Consider the following 23,836-nt stretch of genomic DNA (forward strand, 5'->3'; position numbering starts at 1 on the left):
ACTGACTACCATTAAACTGGAGTCTCAGAAAAGTTGTCATAAAAAGGGAAGGACTTTTAAAAGCAGCCTGTGTTGTTATGATACTGTAACAATGCTGAGGAACTGGGCAGTAGAGTTGTGGCTCCTCAAACTCCTAGGGAAGTTGGTTATATAAAAAGAAAGGCTACCTATGGTAAAGTGGGTATTTAAAGCAAGACCCAGAAGGTTCTGAGAGAAAAATGAGAGAAAAATGAAAGGCTATGTGGTGTTGTGTTGCTGACTTGTAACATAGATATTGTTTATTATTAAATACACTGTTCTATACATAACGGTGTCTGAAGTCTAGATGAAGTTGAAAACTATATTATCCAGTGTTGTTTGTGAATCGTTACAATATATTGTTACAGGTAAAAGGAATATTTTTTGCAGAATGACCCTCAGCTGGAAAAGGGTGGCTAGAAATGGTGGTTGAGAAAAAGCTACATGCTGTAATTGGAAGACGGCAGGATTGCTTGTTATTCCAGAAAGATGAAATCAAATAAGCTGAAGAGCCTTCTTCACTCAATTCTATCTTGTGACCTTGTGTGATCTTAATGCGGGTTAGACTGTGATAAAAACTTTGCGTAAAGTGTCATCACTTTCTTCACGGAAACTGCTTGACGCAACAGAATGATTTGTTTCCTTATTTCTATTTTGTTTTCTTACCAGTATATAGCATACTTTCTGAGGCACTCCCTACTTCCCATGGCCCAAGCAGGAAACTTTGCAAGAGGAAGCGCAGGAAATTAGTCCCCCACAAAAGAGTCCTATTATTTCAGAAGTGACATTTTTAAAACCTTCATATTGGTTGACTTGTAAGAAGTCAAATATGAAGACTTCCAACTTGTTTTAAATGGAGTCTATCTAGAAGGGACTTACAAGTATATAGTTAATACTGAGGAAAACTGCGACAAAATACAAGACATTAACAAACTTGCAGAATGGGCGTGTAAATAGCAAATGAATTTCAATATAGATAAGTATGAGGTGGTGCATTTTAGTAGGAGGAATAAGGAGGCCACCTACTCCTTGGAAAATAAGAGTCTAAATGGGGTAGAGGCACAAAGGGATCTAGGGGTACAGATACCCAAATCATTAAAAGTAGTAATGCAGGTTAACAAAGCCATAAAAAGTGCAAACAAAGTATTGGGGTTCATTTCTAGAGGATTAGAATTCAAAAGCAGAGAAGTTACTTTAAACTTATATAGAACCTTGGTCAGATCACACTTAAGAGTAATGAGCACAGTTCTGGTCTCTATGATACAAAAAGGATATAGAAACACTGGCGAAAGTGCAAAAAAGATTTACAAGGATGATACCAGAACAGTGAGAGGGTACAACTGTCAGAAAAGACTGAACAGGCTCGGGCTCCCTTTATTCTCGAAAAGAGAAGACTGAGAGGTGACCTATCATAGTATCATAGTAGGTACGACACAGGATGGGGCTGTTCGGCCCATCATGCCTCTGCCGGCTCTTTGATAATGCTATCCAATTAGTCCCATTCCCTCAATCTGTGTCCTCTGGTTACCGACCCTTCTGCGGTTGGAAACAGTTTCTCCTAATTTACTCTATCAAAACTATTCAAAATTTTGAACACCTCTATCAAATCTCCCCTCAACCTTCTCTGTTCTAAAGAGAACAACCCCAACTTCTCCAGTCTCTCCACATAACTGAAGTCCCTCTTCCCTGGTACTAGTCTAGTAAATATTTTCTGCATCCTCTCTAAGGTCTTGACATCCATCCTAAAGTGTGGTGCCCAGAATCAAACACAATGGGGGTGATTTTAACCCTCAAGATTGGGGGCAGGTGGGAGTGGAAAATAGTTGTTTTTTGGGTCGCGACCGCGGGTTTAACGTAGGCGTGTAAAAGTACAGGCTTCCCACTGGGAATGCAAAGCCAGAAAATGTTAAAAACTCCCCCAATATGTCTGCTGAGGCCTTACCAGTGTTTTATAAAGGTTTAGCAAAATGTCCTTGCATTCTATGCCTCTATTAATAAAGTCCAGAACTCCATATACTTTTTTTTTAACAGCCTTCTCAACTTGTCCTGCCACCTTCAAAGATTTGTGTACGTGCACTCCCGGGTCTCTCTGTTTCTACACCCCCTTTAAAATTAGACCATTTAGTTTATATTGCTTCTCCTCATTCTTCCTACCAAAATGCATCACTTCACACTTGTCTGCATTAAATTTCATCTGCCATGCGTCTGCCCATTTCACCAGTCTGTCTATGTCCTCCTGAAGTCCATTACTATCCTCCACATTGTTTATTAGAGTTGAGTTTCGTGTCATCTGCAAACTTTGAAATTATACCCTCGATATCCAAGTCCAGGTCATTAATATATATCAAAAAGAGCAGTGGTCCTAATATTGACCCCTGGGGAACACCACTGTATACTTCCCTCTAGTCTGAAAAACAACCATTCACCATTACTTTCTGCTTTCTGTCCCTTAGCCAATTTTGTATCCACGCTGCCACTATCCCTTTAATCCCATGGGCTTCAATTTTGCTAACATGTCTATTATGTGGTACTTTATCAAATGCCTTTTGAAAGTCCAGATACACATCAACCACACTACCCTCATCAACCCTCTCCGTTACTTCATCAAAGAGCTCAATCAAGTTAGACAAATATGATATGCCTTTAACAAACCCGTGCTGGCTTTCATTTATTAACCCATACTTTCCAAATGCCAATTAATTTTGTCCCAGATTGTTGGCTCTAAAAGTTTCCCCACCACCGACGTTAGGCTGACTGGCCTATAATTGCTGGGTTTATCCCTCTCCCCTTTTTTGAACGGGGTGTAACATTTGCAATCCTCCAGTCCTCCAGCACCGATCCCATATCTAAGGAGGATTGGAAGACTGTGGCCAGAGCCTCTGCAATTTCCACCCTTACTTCCCTCAGTAACCTAGGATGCATCCCATCTGAACTGAGTGACTTTTCTACTTTGAGTACTGTAAATCTTTTAAGTACCTCCTCTTTATCTATTTTTATCCTATCCAGTATCACTACTACCTCCTCCTTTACTGCTACAACGGCCGCATCCTCTTCTCTAGTGATGACGGATGCAAAGTATTCATTTAGTGCCTCAGCCATGCCCCCTGCCTTCACAAGAAGAAAACCTGAACGAGGTTTTTAAAATTATGAAGGGTTTCGATAGTGTAGACGTAGAGAAGGTTTGTCCACTTGTGGGGGAGTCCAAAACTAGGGGCCATGAATATAAGATAGTCACTAATAAATTCAATAAGGAATTCAGAAGAAACTTCTTTACTCAGAGAGTGGTGAGAATGTAGAATGCACTCCGACATGTAACAGTTGAGGCGAATAGCATAGATGCATTTAAGAGGAAGCTAGATAAGTACACGGAGGAGAAAGGAATAGAAGGATATGTTCATAAGGTGGGATGAAATAAGGTGGGAAGACGCTCATGTGGAGGATAAACACCGACTTAGACCTGTTGGGCCGAACGGCCTGTTTTTGTGGTGTAAAATTCTATGTAAGGGAAGCTTGATATAGCCGGTACATTCTTGCAAAATGGGTTTCTTTACTTACATGAGTAGATGTTGGCACATACAGAGCAACTATATAGTTAAATTGTGTCCCAGTGGGGTTCCAGCTCTCAGGGACTGAATAGGCAGACTCTACAGTGATCCTCAGCAGATTAGTCTCTTCTAACTGGGCCTCAGAAAGCAAAGGTTCTGGGACAGACACAGCAATATCCAGTAGAGGCTGCATACAAAACATGAGCATTTGCAAAGCACAGATAATACAAAGTTATGCTGCCAATCATACTAATTTTAGTTTTACATATTTAACAAATTAATATTAATAAACAGCTCTATAGATTCCAATAACCTGGCTTCTAAGGAAGATGATGGTGGTTTAGCTTATTGCTCACAGGTGGGACAGATTTTTTTTCCATTATTCTCTTCAACTCTTGGGTTTGCCCCATGCACTATTCTTCAACTGAGATGGGCAGGCAATCTGTTATCAATCCTCTGCCGATATCTGATAACACTATGGGGTACATAGAAATTGCATAGATTGACATGCCCTCAGATTTTATTTCTTCTTTCCTCTGGGCAATTACCTCACTCCCTGTAGAATGGCTCAACCTTTTCCCCGAGGCTAACATAAGGAACTTTGTCAGAATCCTAAAGGAGCACCTACATCCTACAACTTTGTGATGCAGCATGTTAATAATACATTGACACACTGAAGCACCATTTGGATGTGTTTTGTTAATTCTGAGCACTGTTGCTAAGTAGGGCACCTCATGAGAGTGTATCATTTCATACCTTACCCATTTAAGAAATTTGTTATGTTGGGCAAAGAAGGGAAATGGCACCATCAGACAGACCTAACTACAAGCAAGCCTTCTGTTCACAAAGCAGCATTGACAGTGACTGCGAAGAAACATACAGCCTGACCAAACCAAACATACCTTCCCATCCCAAAGTTTAGCGATTATGTTACTGGAGTAGTAACCCAGAGGCCTGCACTAATACTGCAGAGAATGTGAGTTCAAATCCCATCGTGACATCTTGAGAATTTGATTTCAGTTTTTAAAAAGCTGGTTCCAGTAACACGTGACCATGAAGCTGACAGATTGTTGTATAAACCCAACTAGTTCACTAATACCTTAAGGAAGCTTGCCTTTCTTACCTGATCTTGTCCATATGTGATTCCAATCCCACACCAACATGGTATACTCTTAACTGCCCTCTGAACTGACCTAGCTAGCTAGTCAGTTGTACAAGGGCAACTGGGGATAGGCGATTTGCTGGACTTTTGAGCGACACCCACACCCCGAGAATGAATAAGAACAAACAGACGTTGGGTAGATCTTGACTTTGTGATAGTGTAAAACGGGTAATAGCAAGTCGGCAGCCCATTTTACATCTCTCCTGATTTTTATTTCCATTGACTTCAATAGAAACAAAAATCGCGTGAGATGTAAAATCATCCGTTTTACACTATTGCACAAAGTCCAGAACTACCTCATTGTGTGAAGGCAAGAGTTTGCGTCAAGGAAAACTGAAAATAAATTACGAAGTAAATAAAGATTGAGGTTTGCCAACAGCTCATCAGCACAAGGATAAGTGCATTCATCTCACAACCCAGGAACACAGGTTTGATGTCTCAAGTTTACTTACAGCTGACAGTCACAAACAACGAGTTATATTAGTCTTTGACTTGGTCACGAGGGAAATTACTATGCAGCAGCAGAAGAGGTTGAAAATCAACAATATTTCTCAGCCACATCTGACATGTTGTGGCAAGTTCAATCCAGGAAGGAATCTACACTACAGCCAAACTTGAAAATGTAACGATGAGTAGAACGACAAATCATATTAATGTTATCACAAACATAGGTCTATACTCGTGATTACCTTTGTTCCATCCGGTGCAGTTTGCTCCAAAGGAGATCCTCCTAAAGGGTGGACTGTAATGGTCTTTGTGAATGTACATTCTCCTAAAGATAAGAGAATTTTTATCATCAGCTCTTCTGTGCCTCTGATAAGTGATGTCACATACATTTCTGCAGATGGCACCCACCTTGAACCAGAGGCAGCAGGTCCATTGTGGCTTGGCCCAGAACAACAGTCTTCTCATCTTTTTTTTTCTTCTCTTTGGGTAATACCTCAATTATTGTCACTACAATTTCATAGAAAGGGAGAAGTATTTCAAAATAAGGCATTAACAATTCTCTGGGTACACTTCCAAAATACAACAGCCAAAGATAAAAGTTCTGATATGGCAAAAGTAACTTCAATCTCTAATTTCTTTTTCTTGGCTCTGGATCAATTTTTGTCTGATTACGCTTCTGTGAAGCACCTTGGAACATGTCCTACTTTACAGGCACTATATAAATACAAGTTGTTGTTTAATAATTTACTGCAAAATGTTCGATTCAGGAGGTCCATAAAGGAAAAGAATGTCTACACTACAGGGTATAAAAAGTAGAGTGTCTTTATTGTATAACCTCCACCTTAAATCCACAGTGATTTCAAACTCTCTACGCTACTAGTCTGCACATTCTCCAGGCCCACTAAGCTTTGTACAGTCTGGAGTAGGGATATTGCAGTACAATTACATAAGTATCAAGTAAACAATTATGTTCACTTGGAATAACCTTACACAACATGGTTTATTAAATAAGATCCAGGAAAAATCTCATTCACAAACAATTGCAGTCAGCAAGTCTTTAATTTCTGGCCCAATGTAATAAAAATTTGGCTATAATTAATAGCGGTATTCTTTAATTGAGGTAAACAACTACCGTTTTCATCAAAATATTTCCCAGAACTATATTAAATATCACACCATAGGACACAGTTTGTTACAGTGCAGTAATGAAATATGGATGTATAAATCCCGCACAATTCTGTTCAGAGGTCCCTATCTTAATATAATGATTACATCATTAAGTGTAGATTGTCTGGATTTTCCTTGCAAAAAATATCCAGTCAAAGCCCAAGCTTTTGAGGCAAGCTAAGGCCTTAAAGTAAAAACCTTATTGAAAGTATTAAAAGATACAAAAGACAATTAAATGGGTACATTTAATCCTGTTATTGTGAAATATGTATTTTTTTTATTTTGCTTAAATTCTTATTTTGGGAATTATAAATTTCAATTATTGAGAAAATAATGGCAGTTGAAAATCTTTTGAGAAAGCATTTTAAGTGATTTGATTAGAACATTAACAAACCAGGATGGTGAAAGTTGGCATAACAATATTGAATGGGAAATATTGACATAAATATTTACAATTAGAAAAGTTGGCATAAATGTGTGATCAAAAAATGTGACAAAAGCAGGTAAGGTTTGTAGACAGGAAGTTTGTGCCCTAGATAAGATTTTACTAAGATATTAGATACCTAAGTGCCAAAAATGTAAGAATTTGCTCCTGAGATAGAGTCTACCTTGACTGGACTCAGATTTGAGAATCAGGCACAGGAGGTGGTGCACCTAATTCATGATGCTCCTGATTTTCTGGCCGTTAAAATCAGTGGCTGGAAAATGGGGAGCACTGTGAATCGGACGCAGTGGGGTAGATTTTGACTTTGTGCGATTGTGTGAATCGGCTGGTAGCAAATCGGCAGCCCGTTTTACATACCTCCTGATTTTTATTTCCATTAACTGCCCCTTCTGGAAGCGAGGCAGATCATCATTACGCTTACCAGTTTCCCTGACTTTGATGTGCATCAGCATCTGACCGTTTTCCGTGCTTTCTGACTGCAATTGCTATCCTGCCTTTTCTACTGGTCATTTGGTGAGGGGATGTTTGTGCCTTATGGGATTTTTGGGGTTTCATATTTTGACAGTTAGACAAAATTTAAGCTGAAGGATGGGCTACAGAAGTCATTTTTAAAGAGTTAGTGAAAATAAACAGGATAAATGTCACTATCCAATGTCTGGATGGTACAGGGAGACCACAGTAATCTGTCACGCAACATGAGGCGGAGATCTACATTAGCTAATGGGCCAGAAATCGCACTGTGCAGTGTAGCAAAGCTCTCCACAGCTCCTGCGAATTAAAACAACGACTGCAAGTTCTGTGGGCTCTGCGGCATCGACTTGCTTGATTTTGAAGTTTTGTGAAATTGTGCGCTATCAATTCAACCTCTCAGTAATGTAAGATGATTCGCATGGAACAGTCTGTGGGAATGGAAGACACGCCCACATAATCTGTCAGGAAGAGAAGTCACGCCCACAAGCAGGCAAACAGACTTCATTCATTTAAAGTTAGTATTCTGGAAGTCATTATAAACAAAAATTTAAATTTTGTTTTATAAAAAGCCAAAGAAATAATTGAATTAAACTAAAGAGATTGAAGGGAAAAGTAAAAAAAATGGTATTTTATTATTTAAAAAAAATTTTTAATGACCAAAAACTATTAAAATAAGGAGTAACACAAGACTCCACATTTTTAAAATTTAATTTTTAGAATCATAGAAAATTTACAGCACAGAAGAAGGCCATTAGGCCCATTGTGTCTGCGGCGGCCGAAAATGAGCCACCCAGCCTAATCCCACTTTCCAGCACTTGGTCCGTAGCCTTGAAGGTCACGGCACTTCAGGTGCACATCCAGGTACTTTTTAAATGAGTTGAGGGTTTCTGCCTCTATCACTTTAAATCTTTGCCCCCTGGTTATTGACCTCACTGCTAAGGGAAATAGGTCCTTCCTGTCCACTCTATCTAGGCCCCTCATAATTTTGTACACCTCAATTAAATCTCCCCTCAGCCTCTTCTATTCCAAGCAAAACAACCCCAATCTTTCCTCAATTAAAATTCTCCAGTCCTGGCAACATCCTCGTAAATCTCCTCTGTACCCTCTCTAGTTCAATCGCACCTTTCCTGTAATGTGGTGACCAGAACTGTACGCAGTACTCAGCTGTGGCCTAACTAGTGTTTTATACAGTTCTAACATAACCTCCCTGCTCTTATATTCTCTGCCTCAGCTAATAAAGGAAAGTATTCCATATGCCTTCTTAACCACCTTATCTACCTGTCCTGCTACCTTCAGGGATCTGTGGACACGCACTCTAAGGTCCCTCACTTCCTCTACACCTTTCAGTATCCTCCCAAGGGGCTTCAGGGAGAGAGGTAAGAAAATCAAGTGACGTCAGCAGAAGAGAAGGAGCTGATTGGCTGGTAGCTGGTGAGTGTTTCTTTTTCTGGTGAGTGTCTTTTTTTTAAGTCTTCAGTCTATTTTCAGTTAAGTTTAGTTAATCTAATAAATCGAGGCATGGCAGGGCAGCTCAGACCCATCGAATGCACATCCTGTGCCATGTGGGAACTCCAGGATGCTTCCCGTGTCCTGGACAACCACAGATGCAGGAAGTGTCATCAGCTGGAAGAGCTCGAGCTCCGGATTTCGGTGCTTCAGCAACAGCTGGCATCACTGCAGTGCATCTGCGAGGCTGAGAGTTTTGTGGATAGCACGTGTCAGGAGGTGGTCACCCCGCAGCTTAAGAGAGTGCAGGCAGAGAGGAACTGGGTGACCGCCAGACAGACAAGAAGGACCAGGCAGTCCCCTGAGGGCATCTCGCTCTTTAACCAGTATTTGTGGGGGAGAGGGTTCCTCTGGGGAGTGCAGCCAGAGCCAAGACCATAGCACCGTGGGTGACTCAGCTGTACAGAGGGAAAGGAGAAAGGTCAGGAGAGCAATAGTGATAGGGGATTCTATAGCTAGGGGAGCAGACAGGCATTTCTGCGGCTGCAGATGAGATTCCAGGATGGTATTGTTGGCCAGGGGATGCAGTAACCTGAGATTCCCAGCTGCTGACACACAGGCAAGAGCAACTTTTGAACTGAAGTAACCTGAGTTCAGTCGCTGGCCTGAGCTGGCTGGAACCGGTTTGAATTAGCTAAGTTTTGTGAAAGACAAAGGAGATGTGATAAGACACAAGTCCTTATTTAGGAAAGGAGGTAATGCTACCTAAGTCCTTGGGACAGAGCCAATGAGGAGAAGACACAGACTAGGCGAGCAAGCCTAAACCAACGGGAGAGAGAGACAACACAGCTTGAAGAGATAAGATTCAGAATAAAAATGAAGAATCTGGGGCGTGGAGCCAGAGCGAAGACTCCAGAGACCAACCATCACGGAAGTGGAAGAACCTACATCAGGGACGTAGAGACGACGTAGAGAGAGAGCGAGAACAGAACGCGTGGCCAGTGTCAGCTCTCCTTTTCGGGTATTATCCTTTATATTCTGTGACCACTCAGGGAGTGTCAGAGAAATATAGTGGGTGTGCGTTTAGATCCTAGTTTGGGTATAAAACTGTATAACCTGGTACAAACTGCATGTCTATATCTAACCAGACGTATAGCGTTTAGGTCCTAGTTTGGGTATAAAACTGTATAACCTGGTGCAAACTGCATGTCTATATCTAACCAGACATATAAGCTATATGTATATGATCTAACGGCGTGAATAAAGCGAATTGAGAGTTAAGAGATAATTGACTCTTCTCCTCTTTGTACTAAGCCAGTAACCGTAACCGGTGACCTCCGGTCAACAGTATGTTGCCTCCCTGGTGCCAGGGTCAAGGATGTCACCGAGTGGCGGCAGAACATTCCGGAAGGGGAAGGTGAACAGCCAGAGGTCGTGGTCCATATCGGTACCAATGACATAGGTAGAAAGAGGGATGAGGTCCTGCAGGCAGATTTTAAGGAGTTAGGAAAGAGATTAACAAGCAGGACCTCAAAAGTAGTAATCTCCAGATTACTCCCAGTGCCACGCGCTAGTGAGTATAGAAATAGGAAGAGAGAGCAGATAAATGTGTGGGTGGAGCGATGGTGCAGGAGGGAGGGCTTTAGATTCCTGGGGCATTGGGACCGGTTCTAGGGGAGGTGGGACCTGTACAAGCCGGACGGGTTGCTCCTCAACAGGACCGGGACCAATATCCTTGCGGGGAGGTTTGCTAGTGCTGTTGGGGAAGGTTTAAACTAGCTTGTCAGGGGGATGGGAACCTGAGTGTAGATCCAGATGGGTCAGAATCACAACTGGAGATGGAAGGCAGAAAATTAGTAAGTGAGATTGGAAGGCAGAGGAAACAAAGGTTAGAAAATAAACAACAAAGAAGTCTGGCAGTGCTTAAAGATATATACCTCAATGTAAGGAGTATAGTGAATAAGGCAGATGAGCTGAGGGCACAGATAGACACGTGGCAGTACGATATCTTAGCTATTACAGAAACATGGCTTAAAGAGGGGCAGTAATGACAGCTCAACGTTCCTGGTTACAGGGTTTTCAGATAGAGAGAGGAATAAAAAATGAGGGAGGGTGGCAATTTTGGTAAAAGAAACAATCACAGCTGTGAGGAGGGATGATATGTTAGAAGGATCATCAAATGAGGCCATATGGGTTAAGCTAAAGAACAAAAAAGGGGCAGTCACACTACGGGAGTGTACTATAGACCCCCAAACAGTCAGAGGGCGATAGAAGAGCAAATATGTAGGCAAATTTCTGAGAAGTGCAAAAATAATAGGGCAGTAATAGTAGGGGATTTCATCGGGTACGGTAGCATAGTGGTTATGTTACTGGGCTAGTAATCCAGAGGCCTGGATTAAAATCCAGAGTCATGAGTTCAAATCCCGCCATGGCAGCTGGTGAATTTAAATTCAATTAATTAATTAAAAATTCAATTAATTAAATAAAAAATCTGGAATTAAAATACTAGTATCAGGAATGATGGCCATGAAACTACCGGATTGTCGTAAAAACCCATCTGGTTCACTAATGTCCTTTAGGGAAGGAAGCCTGCCGCCCTTACCCGGTCTGGCCTATATGTGACTCCAGACCCACAGCAATGTGGTTGATTCTTAATTGCCCTCTGAAATGGCCTAGCAAGCCACTCAGTTGTAAAATCTCGCTACGAAAAGTCATAATAAGAATAAAACCGGATGGACCACCCGGCATCGGACCACTAGGCACCGGACACGACAACGGCAAAAAAACACCCAGCCCAGTCGACCCTGCAAGGTCCTCCTTACTAACATCTGGGAACTTGTGCCAAAATTGGGAGAGCTGTCCCACAGACTAGTCAAGCAACAGCCTGACATAGCCATACGCACAGAATCATACCTTTCAGCCAACGTCCCAGACTCTTCCATCACCATCCCTGGGTATGTCCTGTCCCACCGGCAGGACAGACCCACCAGAGGTGGCGGTACAGTGATATACAGTCAGGAGGGAGTGGCCCTGGGAGTCCTCAACATTGACTCTGGACCCCATGAAATCTCATGGCATCAGGTCAAACATGGGCAAGGAAACCTCCTGCTGATCACCACCTACCGTCCTCCCTCAGCTGATGAATCAGTCCTCCTCCATGTTGAGCACCACTTGGAGGAAGCACTAGAGGGTAGCAAGGGCACAAAATGTACTCTGGGTGGGGGACTTCAATGTCCATCACCAAGAGTGGCTCGGTAGCACCACTACTGGCCGAGTCCTGGGCCTGCGGCAGGTGGTGAGCAAACCAACACGAGGGAAAAACTTACTTGACCTCGTCTCTCACCAATCTACCTGTCGCAAATGCATCTGTCCATGACAGTATTGGTAGGAGTGACCACCGCACAGTCCTCGTGGAGCTGAAGTCCCGTCTTCGCACTGAGGACACGATCCAACGTGTTGTGGCACTACCACCGTGCTAAATGGGATAGATTCAGAACGGATCTAGCAGCTCAAATATTGGGCATCCATGGGCGCTGTGGGCCATCAGCAGCAGCAGAATTGTATTCCAGCACAATCTGTAACCTCATGGCCCGGCATATTCCTCTCTCTACCATTACCAACAAGCCTAGGGGATCAACCCTGGTTCGATGAGGAGTGCAGAAGAGCATGCCAGGAGCAGCACCAGGCGTACCTAAAAATGAGGTGCCAACCTGGTGAAGCTACAACTCAGGACTACATGCATGCTAAACAGCGGAAGCAACATGCTATAGACAGAGCTAAGCGATTCCACAACCAACGGATCAGATCAAAGCTCTGCAGTCCTGCCACATCCAGTCGTGAATGGTGGTGGACAATTAAACAACTAACGGGAGGAGGAGGCTCTGCAAACATCCCCATCCTCAATGATGGCGGAGTCCAGCACGTGAGTGCAAAAGACAAGGCTGAAGCATTTGCAACCATCTTCAGCCAGAAGTGCCGAGTGGATGATCCATCTCAGCCTCCTCCCGATATCCCCACCATCACGGAAGCCAGTCTTCGGCCAATTCGATTCACTCCACGTGATATCAAGAAACGGCTGAGTGCACTGGATACAGCAAAGGCTATGGGCCCCGACAACATCCCAGCTGTAGTGCTGAAGACTTGTGCTCCAGAACTAGCTGCGCCTCTAGCCAAGTTGTTCCAGTACAGCTACAACACTGGCATCTACCCGACAATGTGGAAAATTGCCCAGGTATGTCCTGTCCACAAGAAACAGGACAAATCCAATCTGGCCAATTACCGCCCCATCAGTCTACTCTCAATCATCAGCAAAGTGATGGAAGGTGTCGTCGACAGTGCTATCAAGCGGCACTTACTCACCAATAACCTGCTCACCGATGCTCAGTTTGGGTTCCGCCAGGACCACTCGGCTCCAGACCTCATTACAGCCTTGGTCCAAACATGGACAAAAGAGCTGAATTCCAGAGGTGAGGTGAGAGTGACTGCCCTTGACATGAAGGCAGCATTTGACCGAGTGTGGCACCAAGGAGCCCTAGTAAAATTGAAGTCAATGGGAATCAGGGGGAAAACTCTCCAGTGGCTGGAGTCATACCTAGCACAAAGGAAGATGGTAGTGGTTGTTGGAGACCAATCATCTCAGCCCCTGGGCATTGCTGCAGGAGTTCCTCAGGGCAGTGTCCAAGGCCCAACCATCTTCAGCTGCTTCATCAATGACCTTCTCTCCATCATAAGGTCAGAAATGGGGATGTTCGCTGATGACTGCACAGTGTTCAGTTCCACTCGCAACCCCTCAGATAATGAAGCAGTCCGAGCCTGCATGCAGCAAGACCTGGACAACATCCAGGCTTGGGCTCATAAGTGGCAAGTAACATTTGCGCCAGACAAGTGCCAGGCAATGATCATCTCCAACAAGAGAGAGTCTAACCACCTCCCCTTGACATTCAACGGCATTACCATCGCCGAATCCCCCACCATCAACATCCTGGGGGTCACCATTGACCAGAAACTTAACTGGACCAGCCATATAAATACTGTGGCTACAAGAGCAGGTCAGAGGCTGGGTATTCTGTGGCGAGTGACTCACCTCCTGACTCCCCAAAGCCTTTCCACCATCTACAAGGCACAAGTCAGGAGTGTGATGGAATACTCTCCACTTGCCTGGATGAGTGCAGCTCCAACAACACTCAAGAAGCTCGACACCATCCAAGATAAAGCAGCCCGCTTGATTGGCACCCCATCCACCACCCTAAACATTCACTCCCTTCACCACCGGCGCACTGTGGCTGCAGTGTGTACCATCCACAGGATGCACTGCACCAACTCGCCAAGGCTTCTTCGACAGCACCTCCCAAACCCGCGACCTCTACCACCTAGAAGGACAAGAGCAGCAGGTACATGGGAACAACACCACCTGCACATTCCCCTCCAAGTCACACACCATCCCGACTTGGAAATATATCGCCGTTCCTTCATTGTCGCTGGGTCAAAATCCTGGAACTCCCTTCCTAACAGCACTGTGGGAGAACCGTCACCACACGGACTGCAGCGGTTCAAGAAGGCGGCTCACCACCACCTTCTCGAGGGCAATTAGGGATGGGCAATAAATGCCGGCCTTGCCAGCGACGCCCACATCCCGTGAACGAATAAAAAAAAACTACCCTAATCTTAACTGGGATACAAACAGTGTGAAAGGCATAGAGGGCACACAATTCTTAAATTGCATTCAGGAGAACTTTTTTAGCCAGTACATAGCAAGCCCAACAAGAGAGGGGGCAGTTCTGGATTTAGTTTTAGGAAATGAAGCTGGGCAGGTGGAAGGAGTAGCAATAGTAGCACTTGAAGGTAAATCAATGTCAGAGCAGTGGGAGGCGTTCAAGGGGGAGATTCAATGAGTTCAGAGTAAGCATGTTCCCACAAAGAAAAAGGGTGGGACTGCCAATTCTAGAGCCCCCTGGATGTCAAGGAGCATACAGGGTAAGATAAGGCAGAAAAGGAAAGCTTATGTCAGACACCGAGAACTAAATACTGCAGAAAACCTAGAGGAGTATAGAAAGTCCAAGAATGAAATTAAAAAGGAAATTAGGAAAGCAAAGAGAGAGCATGAAAAAATATTGGCAAGTAAAATCAAGGAAAACCCAAAGATGTTTTATAAATACATTAAGAGCACGAGGATAACTAAGGAAAGAGTCGGGCCTATTAGAGACCAAAAAGGTAACCTATGTGTGGAGGCGGAAGATGTTGGTATGGTTCTTAATGAATATTTTGTGTCTGTTCACAAAAGAGAGGGACGATGCAGACTTGTAATTAAGGAGGAGGAGTGTGAAATATTGGATGGGATAAACATAGTGAGAGAGGACGTATTAAGGGGATTAGCATCTTTGAAAATCACCATGGCTGGATGAAATGTATCCCAGGCTGTTAAAAGAAACAAGGGAGGAAATAGCGGAGGCTCTGACCATCATTTTCCAATCGTCACTGGATACAAGCGTGGTGCCGGGGGATTGGAGGACTGGTAACGTTGTACCGTTGTTTAAAAAGGGAGCAAGGGATAGACCGACAAATTACAGGCCAGTCAGTCTAACATCGGTGGTGGGCAAATTATTGGAATCAATTCTGAGAGACAGGATAAACCGTCACTTAGAAAGGCACAGAGTAATCAAGGACAGTCAGCATGGATTTGTTAAGGGAAGGTTGCGTCTGACTAACTTGATTGAATTTTTTGAGGAGGTAACAAGGAGGGTAGATGAGGGTAGTGCATTTGATATAGTCTACATGGATTTTAGCAAGGCTTTTGACAAGGTCCCGCATGGCAGACTGGTCAAAAAAGTACAAGCCCATGGGATCCAAGGGAAAGTGGCAAGTTGGATCCAAAATTGGCTCAGTGGCAGGTAGCAAAGGGTAATGGTCGACGGGTGTTTTTGTGACTGGAAGGATGTTTCCAGCGGGGTTCCACAAGTTTCAGTACCAGGTCCCTTGCCTTTTGTGGTGTATATTAACGATTTGGACTTAAATGTAGGGGGCATGATTAAGAAGTTTGCAAATGATACAAAAATTGGCCGTGTGGTTGATAGTGAGGAGGAAAGCTGTAGACTGCAGGACGATACCAATGGACTGATCAGGTGGGCAGAAAAGTGTCAAATGGAATTCAACCCAGAGAAATGTGAGGTAATGCATATGGGGAGGGCAAACAAGGCAAGGGAATAAATGGACCTCGTCAAAAGCCTTGCTAAGCTTTGTTTAGCAGTCATAAAGAGTTATCGTGCTTTTAAAACTTAGCTTAGACCTGGTATTTTTAAGCATACCTTTTGGTGACGTAATTAGTTACGTTCCAGCTGGGCAGATGAGCAAGTTTGCGATTTTTCAGTGATTTCAATTATTGTAGGGTGCGATGGCACTTTAATCCGCAGTTGTCAAATCGCCAGCAAACCAATAGGAGCAAGTTCACAATTTCCGTGTTTTCGTGCGCGTGTGCAAATGCGGGAACTTGCTCCTTCGATTCGCCGTTAAAAATGGAGAGCACTTTTGAGCTCCTCCGTTATTTCGGGAGCAATTTCTGCCCCATTGAGTCACATAATGTAACCCCCATTGCACCACCTACAGGCACAATAGCATAAGAATGTTGCGATCACTCACTATTTTTAATATATTACTAGTCGATCTCCCGTGGCATTGCACATGGGGAGTCAAGGCCAACAGCATTTTTCAAGAGAGGAAAAGGGAGATGGGAGAAGAGAAGGATAGGAGAGGAGAGAAAGACAAGAGGCAGAGGAGGGGGAGAGAAGAGGAGGGTGGAGTGGGGAGAGGAGCATGGAGAGGAGAGAGAGAAAAGAGGAACAGAGGAAGAAGAGGGGTGGACAAGAAAGAAGGAAGAGGAGAGAGGCGTGTGTGGGGGCAGAGAGGAGGGAGGCAATCATAAAATTTAGGAAGTCAAATCTTAGGCAAAGAAGAATGAAGTCCTAGCACCTGTTCAAACTGGAAGTGGACAATGGCACAAACCGGCTACTGGCTTCTTTTTCGTGCCTGAGCAGGGGGCAGATTTTGGATTTCGCAGGGCAGGAGAGGGGGAAGCAGTCAGTTTGGGAACATGCTGCCACCGAATTGAGTCTCATTGCGGGGGGGAGCGGAAATACGGCAGCCATCGAATTAAGTCCCATCAGGCTGAAGGGTACATGCCAGTAGCTGGATTGTGTCATTGTCCACTTCCTAGTTTTAACAGGTGCCAGAATTTCATTCTTCTTTGCCTAAGATTTGACTTACTAAGTTTTATGATTGCCTCGCTTTCTTTCGTGCTCAGCAATATTGGCCGCAGACCTTGAGCTTTTTCTTTTACTCAGTTTTGTTCATTTTCAGTTTTATCGGCAGGTGCAGTGGACTTCAAGAACAACTATATTTTTTGGGGATTGCTTCTTAATTTCCTCATTCACATGAGGAGATACTGTCACTGTCTTTTATAAGGCCACGTTTAGCCATGGCTGGCCAAGGGTTCCTTTCACCTCGCTCCTATTATTAATTTTATTTATCTTTTTCAATCTTAACACATTCTTCATACATTTTAAGTGTACTTTATTTTTTTTTTAATGAACCTTTCCATTTTTTTCCGTTTGATTCCAAAGTTGGGTTTCCAATTTTTCCTTTTACGTTACATACAACTCTCAGCGCCACCTACAATCGCAATATCTTTGGAATGTTGTGACCACTCATTTTTAAAATATAATAAATAAATGATAAGATAGGTAACATGAATAGCTGACCAAGATGCAGCATTCTTTTCGTGTTCAGAGTAAAATAAAGCCAGCTCTGAAGTTATGGGAGACATTGTGTGAACTTTCTCTCACACAAAACAGGACTGTTTATACCTGACCATGTCTGTAATAATCAGAAGTGTCAATTACAGGCTAAGGTATTGATGTGGCTAAATGTCTGTCATATGGTCCAATACTGTATTTAAGTATTTAACATTCCCGGATTCAGTTCCATGGCATAATTGTGTTTAAGGATTTAGACTTAGTTACCTTGAGTACCATTGATAACATATCCTGGCCCCGAGCCAGAGTTCAGTTCTAGCATGGACCACTATTTTTCATGTACATGAAGGTAAAGAAAGAACTATATATGGGTGCTTGTGGTTTAATGGCTCAATAAGGCAGAAACTCACAAATCACAGGTTTGTGCACTAGGTTGTCCAATCCACTAATCCCATCGAATGGGCAGTCGAAGCTGGTTGTGAAGTTGTACTCTATTTCCCCTTCTGTCACCTGCAATTTCCCAGAGTCTCCAAGCTGGAAGTTATTATACTCTGCTCGGACATAGGTCACTGGGTTGTCGCCTTTACTCCCTTTCTGCAAGAAGGATAGAACAGACGACATGAGATGGAAAGACTATTTGACCCATCCAATTTTTTTTTAAATTGAGTCCCTGATCACAAAAGCTCTGGAAGCAACATGGCATTTAAGTGATAACTGCAGGGTCCTGCAGCAATTGCAAAGTCAAGTTAAAATTAATGATAGCAGCTGGTTTTAGCACACCCCTGTACACTTCTGACTTTATTACCCATTAATCTACATCATGCCACCACACTTAGCACTATAACACTAGTTAACAAAATAAATGATTAACAGAGGAGTTAAAAGGTGGGGTGATGCTGCAGTACCAAAAAAATGTATTGGAGTGCCAATTCGTTGTGCCATGAACGAGGGAACCTGGAATTACATCCAATAATTCCACACGCAGTAAGATCCTGCTCTCAGCCATGCCACTGTACAGATGCGACAAGCAGGGGACAAGCATACAGTCATCCTTGGACTATTCTAACATACTTATTACCAGCATTTACGTGAGTTCGCTATCCCGCTGTTGAAATAAGGGAATGGTTTTAGCAATGTAAGTATGGGGAATCAGCGCACAAATACAGCCTCCCTCTGTTTAAACTGCAGAAGCACTAAATGTAAAGGTGCCTTAAAATGTCCAAATTATAAAAGCAGTGATTTGCCTGGAATGAACTACCAGGAAGAGTGAAGATACATACCAAGAGCCTGCCCCTCAGCACTGTGATCTGCACAGGTACTGGACTTCGTGCCTTGACCTCGACCTCAGGGTTCTCCATGTGTACACGTGCCTGTGGGACTATATCAGGGGTTTCTTTTGCTGTAGTGTGGAAATTGTTTTCAGAAAAAGAAAGAAAACAGAGCATCAAATGACAGACATTAGAACTAAAATGTACACAATACTTCACAATGAATATACTTACAATGAAAAGATTGGACACTATTGCACAATAGGTTAGCGTACTGTCCTTCCACCCCTGGGATCCAAGTTTGGATCTAGCCCTAAATAACTGTTGAAATTAATGTCATCTCTCCAAGAGCTCTGAGGTCCTACATAACATCAGCTTAAACAGTCTCGATCTAGTTCCTAGTGGTCCTGAGTCCATACCAGAATTTGACATTAAGTTGACTCAAAGAAGCTGTAAAGGTTACTTGTGTGGTTCAATAGAATCCATAAAAGTTATTGGTGTGGTGCAATTGAGGGTATTGTTGTAAGACTGGGTATTAAGGTACTTGGGGCAGGGTAGAGAGAGATTTATTCAACAGACCATGCTTTGCCTCATCTTTTAGTGTTCAGTGCTGACACTAAGTGCTAAAAATGCAAAGGTGTTTGACTCTCTAGCACTGACATGCTTCACCTTAGCAAATATAAAGCAATATGATCACTACACTAGTCAACCTAGTCTACTTTTGCAGCCCATCCCAGTGACCACTAATAAAATGGCTTTGTCAGAGGTCTAGGAGAAAATTGTCTGCCTATTCCATTAGGAAAGCTGCATAAAAAATGGGTCCTAAACAGGAGAGGAATTTGGTGGGTTTTTTGTAATGTAGTTTTCCCCCTTTTTCCTTCTCATATTCTATCCATGCTATCCACTGTCCTTGGCCCAAACTACAGAATGTAGACATTCCCAGATCTCCAACAACCCAACTCAATAGCCAGCTAGCAGGAACAGTACAAGAACAGTCCTAGCTGACTAGCCCTCTATTTTTTCCTTTCTTTATTTTTAAATAAGGGAAAATAAACAACTGCACAAACATATTAAGATGATTTTCTATGTTAAATTTCTCACTCTTTTTCAAGGCAACATTTGATCCTCACTCTGACCCAACTCCTAGCTGCATTTCTCTGTTCCTTATTCCTTATCAAGGAATATAAAAAGAAATAGTAAAGTATGCTACAGACACATAAATAACAAAAGAAAAATCAGGATAGGGATAGGGCCACTAAGGGATGCACAAGATAAACTCACAGGTAATGACTGTGAATGGTAGAAATATTGAACGGTTACTTTGCCTCAGTATTTATCAGGGAAACTAACAACAACAACAACAACAACTTGCATTTATATAGCGCCTTTAATGTAGTAAAATATCCCAAGGCGCTTCACAGGTGCATTATCAAACAAAACTTAACACGGTGGGCGTGACATGAGAAGAAGAAATCAAAAAAGATACATAGGCATTTAAGATAGAAAGGGGAGAGGAAGATAATAGATAAACTAATCAAACGTAAAGGGGATAAAAGTTGCATCCAGACAAATTAAGTTAGGGAAGAGATAGCAGAGGCACTATAACATTAATATAAAAATTCATTAGAAAAGGGAAGTGCCAGAGGACTGGCGGACAGCTAATGTTATTCCTATATTTAAAAAGGGAGACAGAACAAGTCTAGGGAACTATAGACCAGTTAGCTTAAGGCACATACCAGTCAGTGGTAGGAAAGATAATGGAATCTTTACTCAAAGATGTAATAGAAAAACATCTAGAAAACAAAAATATAATAGAGTAGTCAGCACGGATTTCGAAGGGAAAGTCATGCTTGACCAACCTTATTGAATTCTTTGAAGAAAGAGTAGACAAGGGTAAATGCAATAGATGCGATATATTTGGATTTTCAAAAGGCCTTCGATAAGGTACCGCATTGTAGACTCATGACTAAGGTCAGAGCATGTGGAGTCAGGGGACAGGAAGCAGAATGGATAGCAAGCTGGCTACAAAACAGAAAACAGAGAGTAGGGGTTAAGGGTAGCTACTCAGACTGGCAAAGGTGGTGTTCCACAGGGATCGGTGCTGGGACCACTGTTGTTCACAATTTACATTAATGATTTGGACTCAGGAATCGGAAGTACAATTTCAAAATGTGCGGACGACACCAAATTGGGGCGTATAGTTAATACAAAGAATGCATCAAAATGCAAGGAGACATTAATAAACTTGCAGAATGGGCATGTAATTAGCAAATGAATTTCAATATAAATGTGAGGTGGTGGGTTTTGATAGGAAGAATAAGGAGGCCACATACTGCTTGGATAATAAGTCTAAATGGGGTTGAGGAGCAAAGGGATCTTGGGGTACAGATACACAACTCACTAAAAGTAACAATGCAGGTCAATAAGGCCATAAAAAAGGCAAACCAAGCACTGGGGTTCATTTCTAGAGGGATAGAATTGAAAAGCAGAGAAGTTATATTAAACTTGTATAGAACCTTGGTTAGACCACACTTGGAGTACTGTGCACAGTTCTGGTCTCCATATTATAAAAAGGATATAGAGGCATTGGAGAAGATGCAAAAAAGATTCACAAGGATAATACCAGAACTGAGAGGATATACTTGTTAGGAAAGGCTGAACAGGCTGGTGCTCTTTTCTCTAGAAAAGAGAAAGCTGAGGGATGACCTGATCGAGGTCTTTAAAATAATGATAGGGTTTGATAGGGTAGATGTAGAGAATATGTTTCCACTTGTGGGGGTGCCCAAAACTAGAGGTCATAAATGTAAGATGGTCACAAATACATCCAATAGGGAATTCAGGAGAAACTTCTTTACCCAAAAAGTGGTAAGAATGTGGAACACACTACCACAAGTAGTAGTTGAGGGAAATAGCATAGATATATTTAAAGGGAAGCTAGAAAGTAGGAAGGAGAAAGGAATAAAAGGATATGCTGATAGGGTTAGATGAAGTAGGGAGGGAGGAAGCTTGTGTGGAGCATAAATGCCACCATACACCTGTTGGGCCAAATGGCCTGTTTCTGTACTGTGGACTTGATGAAGATGGTCATGGTTCTGCTGGACTGGCCAGGAATCGTTGCTTGATGTCCCTGGTAAATACATGCTGCTAAAAAGTAATTTATATAAAATGAATTTTGCTAAAGTTTTCAAGTCAGTGTTTGTCCAGGAACTGAATCACAACCATATTTCACTGCTCCCCTCCCCATGTCCCCCCACCACTCTCAATCTGACCCCATCCCCACAGCTTATCCCAACCCCTGACCCTAAATTCCAGGCCGTCACTCTCCACAGCTCAATTAATGCACCATTACAATCCATTTCGCGGTTTCTCCATTGGTTCCTCTACCACCTCACTCTAACTCTCTCCCCTCTTTCCATCCGCCCGCTCCGCCATCCGATCGTTGCCCGATTTACGAAGCACGTTTCATGTCTGCCTCTCACCTCCGTCCTTGTCCCCTTCGTCTGAAAGCATCGTTCGGGACTCAGCGTGCCGTTGTTGCCATGGGTGACAGAACGAGCTGTGCCGTGACGTGCTGCTGCGCGGGGACGCCAAACGGACTGCGCGCTACCGCACAGGGAGCGGGAGTGACGTGAGCAGCCGCTGATTGTTCCTCTTCCGTCCTCCCCAAAAGTAACAGTCCTAAGGGAAGCAAAATTGAATTCTAATTTCAGCACAAGCAGCTTTACAACTTCCACAGCGCTCGCAATTGCACGCATTACCAGCAGAATAGCGTATTGTACTCTTCTAGTTTAAACCTTTCACCTTAGAATACAGATTTTCTAAGATGCCATTAACATTTGTAAGGAATCTTACAACACCAGGTTATAGTCCAACAACGTTCACCTGAGGAAGGAGGAAGCCTCCGAAAGCTTGTGAATTTAAAATAAAATTGCTGGACTATAACTTGGTGTGGTAAAATTGTTTACAATTGTCAACCCCAGTCCATCACCGGCATCTCCACATCAGGTTATAGTCCAACAGTTTTATTTGAAAATCACAAGCTTTCGAAGGAGAAAGCCTCCGAAAGCTTGTGATTTTCAAATAAAACTGTTGGACTGTAACCTGGTGTTGTAAGATTCCTTACATTTGTCAACCCCAGTCCATCACCGGCATCTCCACATCATTAACATTTGTATTCTACACTGATACAATCAGGGAACCCATTCCTCACAGACTATTCGCATTCAGAAAATGTTTAGTGTGACAGAGCCAACTTGATGCTCTGCCCATTACTTTACCATAATTACTGAACAGCTTTCATTGTAAAACCACAGTATTTTGCTTTTAGAATTGACGCAATAAGCAACCAGAAGCAAAAAAAATTTAATCCACTGAGTGATGCAGAGTTGTCAACATCAAGGAAAATAGAAGGACAAGAGTCACCTCCTCGTGGGTCTGCTTCTGTGCCCGGCTAATGTGGCTGTCCACAGGCCCAGGTTGGACCAGGCCCATGTGGGTGGTCGCTCTGGCTGCTGCCGGCCCCGTCCGTGCCTCGGTGGCCCTGGATGAAGGAGCACGCGGTGTCCGGCGGTACGCTCGAGGCTTTCCATGACTGGTCGGTACCGCAGGGACTGGAGGGCATATTGGACACGGGTGGCAGTATTATTATTTAATTTGATAAGTTTCTTTTGCTTTTTATGATTAATTTTCAATTAGTTGTGCCCCTTTAAAAGGGGGCACTTTTGCTTGTTTTTGACACTGGGGCAACCCAGTGTCTATGGGTTTTATTACAAAAAGCATACTTGCAAACTGTAAACCAATAGGTTTACCAGTTGTGGATGCAGTTTTATTGCCACTGTTGCATCATTGCAAAGCGGTTTCTGTTTTGCAGCAATATAACACCAGAGCCATGTTGTAATGTGACTACAGAAAGGGATGGTGTGAAACCCCTTGATCAGGGCCATCTTATACAAGTTGGATTATTAGGTGTATAACTCCAGTGTGATGTAAAGCTGTGTTTAAAAAAAGTATTCAGGGAATCCATGTGATTTCCTAAGCACATTATGAACTTAAGCAAATTTTTTTATTACTTTCAGAAAGTAGATATTCCCACCTACGCTTTCAACAAATTAAAAATCTACAGG

The 23,836-nt window shown here is 43.0% G+C and overlaps 1 protein-coding gene across 1 annotated transcript in view; it reads right to left on the reverse strand.

Moving 5' to 3' along the window:
- Positions 1–22,244, reverse strand: part of cfap70 (cilia and flagella associated protein 70) — a 111,580-nt gene extending 89,336 nt beyond the window's left edge. Inside the window, exons 1-6 of the mRNA XM_068003735.1 lie at positions 22,193–22,244; positions 18,726–18,844; positions 17,856–18,039; positions 5,581–5,679; positions 5,415–5,497; positions 3,574–3,750 (exon numbers count right to left, since the gene is read on the reverse strand). Coding sequence (XP_067859836.1) covers positions 3,574–3,750; positions 5,415–5,497; positions 5,581–5,679; positions 17,856–18,039; positions 18,726–18,844; positions 22,193–22,223 — 693 coding nt within the window. The 5' untranslated portion in view covers positions 22,224–22,244. The remainder of the gene's footprint in view (positions 1–3,573; positions 3,751–5,414; positions 5,498–5,580; positions 5,680–17,855; positions 18,040–18,725; positions 18,845–22,192) is intronic.
- Positions 22,245–23,836: the final 1,592 nt, after the last annotated feature.

The sequence above is a fragment of the Heptranchias perlo genome, chromosome 22, assembly GCF_035084215.1.
Source record: "Heptranchias perlo isolate sHepPer1 chromosome 22, sHepPer1.hap1, whole genome shotgun sequence".
In the NCBI taxonomy this organism is placed as follows: domain Eukaryota; kingdom Metazoa; phylum Chordata; class Chondrichthyes; order Hexanchiformes; family Hexanchidae; genus Heptranchias; species Heptranchias perlo.